This window comes from Dermochelys coriacea, chromosome 6, assembly GCF_009764565.3.
Source record: "Dermochelys coriacea isolate rDerCor1 chromosome 6, rDerCor1.pri.v4, whole genome shotgun sequence".
NCBI lineage: Eukaryota > Metazoa > Chordata > Testudines > Dermochelyidae > Dermochelys > Dermochelys coriacea.
Window position 1 is genome coordinate 37,712,712 of NC_050073.1, and position 12,012 is coordinate 37,724,723.

At 38.9% G+C, this 12,012-nt stretch overlaps 1 protein-coding gene across 2 annotated transcripts in view; it reads left to right on the forward strand.

Moving 5' to 3' along the window:
* The window catches only part of MPPED2 (metallophosphoesterase domain containing 2), a 130,289-nt gene that overhangs the window by 54,259 nt on the left and 64,018 nt on the right, over positions 1-12,012 (forward strand). For both annotated transcript variants that reach the window (XM_038407706.2, XM_038407707.2), the window contains exon 3: positions 386-567. In XM_038407706.2, coding sequence (XP_038263634.1) covers positions 386-567 — 182 coding nt within the window. The remainder of the gene's footprint in view (positions 1-385; positions 568-12,012) is intronic.

A 12,012-nucleotide genomic window follows, 5' to 3' on the forward strand; every position in this document is an offset into this window, starting at 1 on the left:
TTAATGGCCCATGCACTTGGTCATTTAATAAGATATGTGGTAGTAGCTATTGGTTGGGTGGAAAAGGTCTGATTGGATTATACATCTCTAGAATCCATGTTCTCTGATTTCTTTATTGATATTAATATCAGGACTTGGAGCTGGGCCTGCCATATCATATATAATTTTTGACCGTCTTGTTTTCCTGTCAGGAAAGTGTTTACCTTTTGGATTGTTCATGCTGCTGCATTATGGAGTCTTAAACAACAGGACATTTCTGACATTTATTCCACAGTTTTCTTCCTAAGCACTTTGTGTATATAGATTTATGTTCGTATTTAAAGTAATGCATGTGAGGGTTGTAACCCATGTAACTGTTATGGGCTCTGTTATGTATCTGCTTTAGGGTCGACCCTATCCCATATGACACTCCAAAACCAACGGGCCACACGCGATTTGTCTGCGTCTCAGACACACACTCCAGAACAGATGGCATCCAGATGCCTTATGGGGACATCCTTCTCCACACAGGCGATTTCACCGAGCTGGGACTGCCCTCCGAGGTTAAGAAGTTTAATGACTGGTTAGGTAAGGAATTATTGCATTTTGGTGACCCCAATTAACCTTTTCTGTCCAAGTGTCACTCACTGCTTTCTAATTGAATTAAAGCACTTGGAGACCCCACCTCCACAACCCCTGCTTCAGTTGTTCTTGTGTGATGTGCTCCTTCTAATATGATTGTGTTAATTAAAGATGAATTGAGATATTTTGCTTTATCACTGCATTATCTTGGGTTAGAGACCTCTGTCATTCCAAGGCAAGGGTACAGGAGCTATGCAGGAGCTCTGAGAGTACACTGTTATGGTGAGACCGGATGTGTGCACACAGTATGTCCCACTGGTAGCTGGCATTTCTGTAGCTCTGGGTCTGCAACCAAAAAACCCCTTTTCCCACCATTGGGAGGGGCAGCTTCAATGGGGTTGTACTGGGTATTATGTGGTTGTGGTTACTGAATGGAGTGCACCTTTTAGATAAAGGAGGGCTGGCATTTTAACCCTTTGACTGCTGACTTCTGCTATGCTCTGGAATCTCCCAGATGGAAGCACCTATTGCACTGGTGAATTTGCCAGATGTGTCCTAGTGGTGGGTCATTAAGAGGATGACAGCAGCTCCGCAAGAATGGGGCAAGGTTGCAGCAAGTAGGTTATGCTCAGGAGAATGGATTTTCCTGCCTATTGTGCCCCAGTCATTGCACTTTCTCTCAGCTGCTGCTGCATGATGACCACATCTCTCCTGTCTAGTGTGTAGCCATCTCTCCCCTCTGTGGCTACTGTGAAAAATGTCATCACCGTGAAACCATGGAGAAAGGCCATGCTCTGAGCACTGCCCAGCCTGCCCCTCTCCATCTCTATAGAGAGCATGCACGAAGGTGCTTGTATAGCGTGAGATGGTGATGGGGGTAGGAGGGGTGTATAGCATATAGGTGGCACTCCTCCATTACATGCCCTGCCTGTGTGGATCTGTTGCTAATTGCTCTTCTCCTCTCCTGAAATTAGATCTTTGTGACTTTAGGCAAGTCACTTGGGGCCAGAACTTTAAAGGCATTTAAGCACTTAACTCTGAATGGCTTTAGTGGGAGTTAGGCATCTAACTTCTTTAGTTGATCTGAGCCTCAGTTCGCTAGCTGTAAAATGGGGATAATAACACTGCCGTATCTCATAAGAGCGTCGTAAGGAGAAATATATTTAAAATAGTGAGATGCTCAGATAGTGTAGTAATGGGGGCATAGAAATTTCTACATATGTTAGAGATGAGCAAATCATCTTCTGTTTCCTATTCTTAAGATTTGTTCTCACTTCTGCACACTGGTATTCCTTTTCTCTCTCATTCTGTCTTAGCTGTTCATCCCATCCTGTTGGTTAGGATCTTTTCCCAAAACCTTTCTGCACACAGAATTCCCAACAAGGGCTATAGGTGTATCGCAGAAAAGGTGGGGTTTTGTACAGCAGGATAGCTAACGCAGGTTAGTGATTCTGCTGTAAAATCCTGGTGTGAAACCAGCCACCTGTAGTTTTCACTGCAAGGTAGCTAGATCAGGTCAATACTATACTCCCATCTGTGGATGACCTGGTCTAATTTACCTTGCAGTAAAACTACAGGGCCTTGTTCCACTAGGATTTTAGAGGGATTGCTAATGTACATTGGTTATCCCATTGTAAAAACACCCCCTTTTGGCAGAAAAGACAAAGCCAAAGCCAAGAAATTAATATCCTACCCCTCTTTTTCTTGATTAAGAGTTTTGTATTCAGGACTGAGTCCTTCATTTTGCCTTATGACTCTTAATTCTTTGTACACCTGAAATGCCAGCTGAACTTAGTGGGGGTTTTGGCTGCGTAAAATATTTAGGTTTGGGTCCTGTCTATCTGCATCATTCATATATGCAGTGGTGTTGTTGCTGTGTTGTTCCCAGGATATTAGAGAGACAAGTTGGGTGAGGTAGTATCTTTTATTTGACCAGTTTCTGTTGGTGAGAGTGAGAGAAGCTTTCAAGCCTACAGAGAGCTCTTCTTCAGGTTCTCTCACCAACCGTAATTGGTCCAATATAACAGTGTTTCTCAATGACTGGTCCATGGACCAATGCCGGTCCCTGAGATCTCCCTGACACAGTTTAGGAAGGCAGCAAGCTAGTCCCTGGTATCAAAAAGGTTGAGAAACACTGCAATAGAAGATACGATCTCTTCCACCTTGTTTCATTAATGTCAGCTCTTCTTCCTGTACCTGTTGTGTTTTTCAGCCTTGGTACACCATTCCTCCAACCCTGTCTTCCACATCATGTCTTCTCCTCCCTATAGTTAGGTGGTCTTAAGCATAACTTTTGCTAATTCTTATGCTTTTTTCCCTTGACTGATACATTTTCATTATTGGTTTTGCATGAAACTCTTCTGGGCTTGTGCACTGAATAGCCTCTGTGGTCACTTAGTGATTACACATGCCAACTGAGGTAATTTATTCACTTTGTTTTGGTGTGAACATGTCCCATGGGTCTTGTAACTGCTGTAATCACTTGACCTTAGTGGCTGTTAAATGCTTTAAACACAGTTATTTTAAATTTATAATTGTTTTCATTAAAAATCCCTTATAGGAACTTAACTAACCTTGCAGTAAACAGCATTATATGCTGGGGAAGAATTAAGATATTATGCTATGGCTAATATACTTCTTTCCAAATATACTTAGTGTATTATTATATCACAATGCATATTTTCCCCTTCCCATGACACTGAGTCATATATGGAAAATTAAAAAGAAGAATATGTAATTATAGCATAGTTGGCGATATATAGTATGTCCATGTACTGGGAAGTGACTGAATAAGTCACAAATGCAAAGGGAAAGCAAAGCTGAATTACATAATATATATCTGTAATGACTTGAAGGTATATTTATAGTGTCAGATAGGACCTGATCTTGCAAACCCTTGCTCACGTGAGTAGTCTGCATCAATTTCAGTAGTACTTTTCATGACTGAGGTACTGTTTACAGGAACTGTTTCTACACCAGCTGAAGTTCTTCAACCACATTTTTTTTAAATTGCTACTACTATTTATTGCCTGAAATGCTTGTTCTGTTCTTACTTAGGCAAAACTCCCCCATGGGGAGTGTAGGATTCGATGAGTTGGGCTGTTTTATGCTCTGTGGCAACCAGTGATTTCAATCTGGAATAGCTCCTGTGAAGTTGATGGAGTTACCACAAAAATACATCACCATAACTGAAAATAGAAAATTTGACTCATTGTTTCTGAAATGTTTGGGAAGGGCAAAGTGATTCTTTCATGCTCTCCTTTCATCTTTTATGTACATTGCCAATACATTAGGGTACATCTACACTGCACACTGCTGGTGGCAATGTGTAGGGTATGTGTAGCTACATGCTGCAATGGAAAGCAACTGCATCAACACTGAGGCATGTAGCTACATGCATCAGTGAAAGGATTTGGCAGGAGAGAGGCAACAGGGAAAGGCTCTGGCAGCGGGGAGACAGTAAGACCGTACATAGTTGTTTTTAGCTGTGTAGATGGGGGAGGCACGGCTTGGGTGTGTAGAGGGCAGCATAGGGTACATACCCACAGAGATCAGGTGTGTCTTTACTCACCTAAGAAGAGCCTCACCATCTATGCTTCTATTTATACCCATGCTGGGGGGCATGCAGCAAGTGTACTCTACACGTTGACGTAAGGGGTGTGCAGTGTAGATGTACCCTTAGTGTTTTCTCTTTATTACTGCTGAATGTGATAGGTAAGATGAGGAAACGTGAATAATGTGACATAGTGAGGCAAGTCTGATTTTTGGATTAGTATCAAATTCTTCTAGTTACACCAGTGTGATCTTTGTTGACTTCAGTAGAAACGCACTGGTGTAAATGAAAGAAGAATTTTGCCTTTATATGCAGTATATTTAGTTTGTCCAATGTGTTAGCAAAAGAAATAAAAGCAGAGTACGTATATATTTAAATTTGGTGGTTGGCTGGTTACGTTGTACTTATTTGTGTATTGATGGTAGTTCTGTTAAGGCTTGTTTTATGCTGAGCAGAAAAGTTACTGTGGTCATGTTGGTATGTGACATTTGATTAAGTTAATGAAAGTAGCAGCTTCAAATTGAAACTGTTGACTGTAATGTAGAATAGATGATAAAGCTGGAAGAGCTATGATAATGTGGTGTTGCTGTAGGAAGTATGAACAGATGACACCCTTAGCTTGTCCACATGAGCCCTTGTCGATATCTAAAGGTGTATCCTATGGTTGTAGGTTAGATGTCTGGTATAGGGTTAGCTTCTTAAAAACCAAACTTATTCTGAAGCAGACAAATGTAACAAAACAATATAATGAGATCTGGGAATTTTTCTCTTATTCCCAACCATCTCTTTATTCTTTTTTGGTTAGGTTCCTCCTTCATTCTTTTCTCATTATAGTTGCACGCTTGGCTCTTCTCTGAACCCAATCCTCTACCTACTTAGGAATAGTAAATGGGAATTTTTTCTGAGAAAGGCGTGCAGCGCTGAGCATTAATCTCACATATTTAGGTACATTTAAGATAATAAATTCACTCTGATCAAATATTTGACCTTTCAGGACTTCGTTTCATTATATTCCTTTTTAAATATTATCTATTGTAATAAGTATTCTGTCAGTGTTTGGTATGTAACTAATATAAACATGTTTGAATATTTATCAAAAAACAACCCAATAAACTCCAAATTGCCAAAAACTCAGAAGGATATTAATGCAAAATGCTCTGAGTTAATTTAAAATCTAAAGACAGTTTCAAAATATTATAGAGTAAAATTATGGCAACAGAAAACAAATCTTTTTTATTTTTATAAATTTTGATTTATTTCTACTTTCTGCTCTTACCATCTGGAACTTGTTTTAAACCTGCTCCATTCATTACATCCAGAATGAATAATTAAGTGACTAACTATAAAATACCATATTGCTGCACTTAGCTCTTGTAACAAATTTTGAATGCATTCAATAGTTGCGATTGAAAGAAAATGTTGTTCTGGTTTAAATCCTCTGAAGGGTGTTTGAGTTCTGCTCTGCAGCTCTGGAAGGAGGGAAGAAAGCTCCAGAAAAGTTTGTTAGTCTCATTTTAGAAAAAGCTATGTCTTCAGTGACTGATTTCTAATACTGTAGGGCTCTTCCTTTACGCATTGGGACAAGTTCTGCTCTCTTGAGCTCAGTGGGAGCCAGAGAAGGCTTTCTGTGATCCCTTTGCTTAAGCAAGGATTTCAGGATCTAGTCAAATTAGCATATTGCTGCAGCATAGTTCAGAAGTGAGATGGTAAGTAGGGGGCTTGAGATGCATTGACAGAGCTGTAGAGGCAAACTTGCACAGTGTCTGCCTGCATGCCCACCAGCACCTGCTGTTAGTTGCTCAGTTTCAGAAGCGTGAAATTCATTAGTGCAATTAACAAAATGTAATCTAAATTCATTCTTTTTTAAATTCTCTTGGGTATTTATTAAACTTCTTTTAAAAGGATTATCCTGTTTTGCTTTTTGTAAAAATATTTGTAACTTTGTAGGAGAGTCCAATCTCATCTTTAATTGTGTCCTAACTTGTAATATGTTTAACATCACTTTTAAACTGTGGCATTAATTTTTTTAAATCCCCAAATTAATCTATGTTCAGTTTTTATTTACACAATTTCTCTGGAATAAAAGTCTTTCTTTCTTTCTCAGGAGAATACAAAACAAGTGTGAATGTTGCATCTTAATATGTTTATAAAATATGGTAAATATAACAGTAAACATCTGGCATCATAAAATAAGGAACTATATTTTCCCCCCTCTCCTAGCAATTTATAAAGAAATTCAAAGAACAAATGTAGAACTCTTTCTCCATGCTATATTCATTCTAGTTTTTTCCTGATATTTTATTTCACTACTTTGTTTGTGAGCTGAAATTCTTGCTATATGCTATGTAGAAAACCGTACCCTGAAAGTATAACTTCGTAGATACAGTAGAAGGGACCATTTTCCTGCCATTGATTTGTATGCAAAAATTCCATTGACTTCAGTGGAAATTCTCCATGTGGATAAATGTAAGTGTGTTAAACTTTTATATGTATCTGATCTTTTTATTTCCCTTGGCAACTTAAAAAAAAGTCTCAATGAACTGCATGTATTTTTTTATTGTCTGTTGAAGGAACCTTGTTCCTTTTTGTCTGTCACCTCTGCAATCAGAGTAACTTATTGGAAATATACTGTAATGCCACCTGTACAACTCATATACTACCAAGCATTAGTATGGAAATTCATCTTAAAACAAATCAATGTAAATTTTAGGATGATATCTGAAGACACTAGAATACTTGGCTGAGGTTAATCTTATTTTCAAAGAGGACAAGATCTCCAGAGAGACTTAATATAAAGAAACCACTTCAATAAGTTAAATTGGTAATTTTCATTGAAAGAAAGGAGCGGGGAGCACTAGAAAGTATTCCACAATTTGTGGTTGTGACTTTTCATCTCAGTAATTGCTCTGTCATTTCTTGGATCTGTTTGCTAGGGCTGCCTTTACTTAAAGCTGGGATAGTTAATCAAACTACAACCAAAACAAATACACTAAATAATCATAAGTCACTCCCCCATCCCCCAAAACTCCTTTTAATATATAACAACGTAAGAGCATTGCAGCAAACAGCCATAAGAAAAACCCAAGCCACTCAAACAGAAAGATAAGTTCCACAAACACTGATGTCAGGTTTTTCAAGCGTTGCTGGTACTGCTACAAAACTCAGTCTGGGAATGATTTCACTGAAAAGCAGTCCTAGAGCATATACCCTTTGTATACCACTGATTTATATATAGCTTCCAAATTAAGCATTGCCTCAAAAATAAACAAACTACAAACTACATATATGTATACCTCACTACTGAATCTTTCACTGCACCATATTAACAGTACCTAATTTTTAAAAAAAGTCTTTCGGTTAGTAGAGCATTACATTCCTGCTTCGTAAAAACGATGGTTTCAGGGGATGAGGAGTTGCTTGGAACAGAGGGAGGGGTTAGGGCTGTGGGGGAGAAAGCACCATGTAGATTTTAGTATGTGTACTGTCCAAAGAAATTTTATCTCATCATAAAAATTAGCAGTCTGTGTAATTCAATTTAAAATTGGTCGACAGTGTCCTATCTATTACAGAGTTGGGTTGTTGTTGTTTTTTTATCACCATTCTGTTATTCCAGCTTAGGTAGCAAAGAGTACAAGGGCTCTTAGTGTTTTTTAATTCTTCAGGTTTTTTAATTCTCCTTTCAGTTCTACTCATATAGGAAATTGTTGGTGAATACAGGAGATTACTTGTAAGATGAGTAAAGAAAGTGCTTGCTCAATGGAATGCTTTCTTGGCTTTTTTGTTTGTATGAATGAATTTCTTCCAGTCAAGCAACCAGTGATAGTGAAGGTCTGTTAAAAGCATTTGATGGATATAGGGCTTGAGTCCTAAAACTCTAATGCTGTCATTTATTCACAGTATCATGGGCATGACTGTACCATTCAAAAGCAACTTGCAACAACTTATATTAATGCAAGGCTGGCAGACTCTCATCTTATGGTAATTACCAATACTGGGGGTTTAATTAATGTTCCAAGAATTACTGTCTTTATTTGCTTTATTGCAAGAAAAATGGACAGCTTTCTGAGCCATGCTTCCTACTGGATATTACCAGCCTATGTGACTTGTTAATTAACCCTCTTGTTACAGTGGGCCAGAGGCCAGGATCTGAGCCCTGACAAATTTTGCGTTGTGTTTTTATATCAGGAATAAAGGATCAGAAAAGAAAACCCATGTAATTAATTCTGGGGTTGTGTTGAGAGTGTATAGAAGACTGATGTAGAATATTTATTTGAAATTCTTTACTGGAAGATCTAGAAAAGTAAAGCCTGATTTCCAGCAGTGTTTCTAGGGAAGGTATAGTAATACCAGTTTGGTCATTTATCCATGGTGCTCGTTGTAGTGAGAAAGAAGATGCCACAGTTTACTTTTTTAAAAGAAGAAATTTGCTTTTTAATATCCTGCAGTGTCCCTCTGAGAATGATGGTGTAAATAATGATAGCTGTTCTGAAAGACTTCTAGATGAGCTGGGCTGGAGGCCCACAGACAACTTCTGCTCTCAGTTGTATAAATCTGAAATAATGCTATTGAAGGTGAAGAAATTAAATTAGTGAATTTGAGCAGAATTTGATCCACAGTGACTATTGTACTGCCCAGTGGGCTTCTTAGGTTTGTGAGGGACCTTGGGACTCACGTTGCCCATGTCCAAAACAATTAAGAACTTGAAGTTTCTCATGTTGCTCAGTCAGGATGTTCCATTTTCAGAAGCTCAGGTCACTCAAATGCTTTATTCAAAACCTTCTTATCGTGCTGTCCTCAGCTGTGCTGGGCTTTCTGTTCCCACTCTGTATGCTAGCTATGAGGCAAACGTTATTAAAACCTCACTACTGATGGCACATGGAGTAAAGCAGGAACAAAGCCGCACAGCAGGAGATAGTAATGTAAGGAAAGAGGTGAGGTGATGCAAAGTGAACACAAAATGATGACAAGAGAACATCAGACTGGGAAAGGGCATGAAGAGAGACTACAAAGAACAGAGAGACACACAAGACAACAGCGGGATTCAAAAATAGTCAAATGGGAGATGTTCCTACTTTTCCCAAGGCTCGCTTGGATCCATCTTAATAAATTCATTTGGACTTGGAAACCCTCTGTTCCCTGTGAATTGCATATTACTAGTGACAAGTGAACCCTCACTTGTTTTGGATAAGCCTCCAGAAATGTTTAGTTACATCTTTCTAACATAGCTGAGTTTCTTGAATTTTCAAAATTGGAATGGAAATAGGACTAGAGCAGCTCCTGGCATCTTGGCATTTTCTCTTATGGTGCTGTTCATAACCAGGCAAAAATGGAAATTCTAATAGAAAAAATAGCCACAAAAGTTGTCCGCATTTTGTCAGACCTCTATACAGGGTCAGCTTGGTTATTTATCTGAGCTGTCTATTCCCTCCCTATGTATTACATCATGTTCCTGGAGTTTGCTGCCTCTTAGTAAACCTCACTATCCTTGAAGACCACATGGTGTTGGAGCTCAAAGGCTTACAGCTGAGGGACAGCAGAAGAGCTACAGGGAAATGATGAAGTTTTGTACATGAAAGTTCCATTGAGTTCTCTCTTGGAATTGTAGTGAAGGAGATTCATTCTTCTTCCTCCTCTCTCCTGTCCCCAGTGAAGCTTTTGGTGCTGGTGGGAATAAAGTATATTTGCTTTGGCGATGCTCTTAGCCCTAAAACTAAATGATTTTTACCAGCCTCAAAACCCTTAATAACCACAAATCTGTAACTCCTCAAATCTCAGTGCTATCTGCTGTAGAGAAGGCTGTTCACCTGGAAGTATATTACAGTACTATGCTGATAGCCAGAGTCTGAAGAGAAGGAAAAGACAGTGATGGTGTGGGAGATATAATACTGTCTAGTCACCAGGACTGCTCCATTGGAGTAGCACTGGGGCTGAGTGGAAGGAAGAGACCGTGCTTTCATGACTGGCTGACTCTGCCTGTGGATGTTAAAATGAGTCTGGCATTTGACCAAATGACTTTGGAGGACATGCATAAAGTTATAATGGAAGCAATAGAGCCATTCATAAACAAGTGTTTCCGTGAGGCCAGCTGTAAAAACAGTGATGGCTACTTTTTAGGTGAAGGGGCGAAAACCTTGGCGGAAAGGAATATAAATAAGAAAAAAATTGTTACCATTTCTTAAATGGGTGGAATAGTGATTATATTAGCTTGCATTATTAATTGCTAGTTCTGATTAAGTGTACTAATCTATTCTGTAGTGTTTAAAGGTGTGCAAATCACACCTTTCAATAGAGGTTGATTTTTTATTTAACAAAACACTAGAATTGAAAAGGATAAGTGAATAGGGTCAGTTAAGAATAATTGAATAAGACACAGTAGGTTAGAAATTCAAAATGCTGCCTGCCCAACACATGATTACAAATGGCATTTAGGTGCAGGAGTATATTTTTTCAGCAAGGCTTTGAATGTGTAAGAAATCTTCATACAGGATGGAAAATGGCATTTGCAGCAGAACTCAACTACTTCAGAACCTCATTAAAATAAACGGTGAATTCAGATGCACAGAAATAGTCACAGTACGTAGCATTTTACCACTTCAGTGTTCTGTGTGAACATTAATTAACACAACAGCCCTGTGAGTGAGGTAACTAGTATTATCCCCATTTTAATAATGAGGAAGGTGAGAGAAATGGATGGGTAAGATGGTCTTGTAGTTAAGGTAATAGTCTGTAACAGAAGAGATCTAGGTTTTATCTTGACTCTGCCAAATATTTCCTGGGTAATTCTAGGTCTTGGGCAAATCTCTGAATCTCGCTGTGCCTTGGTTAACCATCGTAAAATGGAGATTATAATATTTACTATCTACCACCCTTTGTCTGTCTATGCACCTATCCTGCGGTTGACTCTGTATGGAAAGTGACTTTATTGAGGTGCCATGCAGGCATAGGACCCTGCCCTGAGAGAGTCATTTGCAGCAGTATCAAGGCTTTAGGTTTTAAGTTCTTCAAGACAGGGGCAGTCTATAATCATATGTATGTATAGTGTCTAGCACAGTGGAGCCCTGAGCTCAGTTGGTGCCTCTAGAAACTGCCATTAAATAAATAAGTGCAATGGCTTGCTCAATGCCATACACGGAGAGGCAGCAACAAGAATGAAGTGACAGTGCGAAGATTGGAGCTCAGGAGTCCCTGGATCCCAGTACCATGGTTATTCCTTTAGACCATCCTGCTACAGTCCTCTCTTTGTACAGATCTCCTTGTGGATGTCAAGTGGGGAGTTTATAGAGGGTTACGGTTGCTACGTGACCCTATATTTTCATGGAAAATGTCTGTGGGGAGGTGTTACTCTCCACAGGCATCTGTAGATGGCTAGAAAAATAAATAAATAAAAATAAGGATAAAAAAACAAACAAACTTGATTGCTTGAAATAATGAGGAGCAGCTGGAATGATTTGGTTGTCTTATGTTAGTAGCTAAAAAACCTCTCAGTGGGTTGGATTATTAAAAGGAATTTCCGTACAAGAGAGACTGAATTCCGTACGAGAGACTGTACTGGAATGTTTAGATTTATTTAAAATAATAAATTTGTACCTGGGCAATAGAAAGAGGCTATAAATGATGGATAACAATAGCTCACAGGCACCTGGCACCTGAATATATTTTTTACATTGACTGTAGCCGCTGATAGCATCTTTCCTGCAACAAGTCATTTGTTTTCATCCCCTGTAGAAAAATCAGGAAAAGAACCATCAGGTTTATTGTGAGATCAGATACATTAAGAAGGGCTATCAGGGAATGCCGTCAGGTTGGTATTGATCAGCTGCTGGAAGTGGGGTTGATTCAGCTTTTTGTTTTCTCCTTTTCAGAGAACAAAGAAACAAAAACCAATAAACTGAACTAAA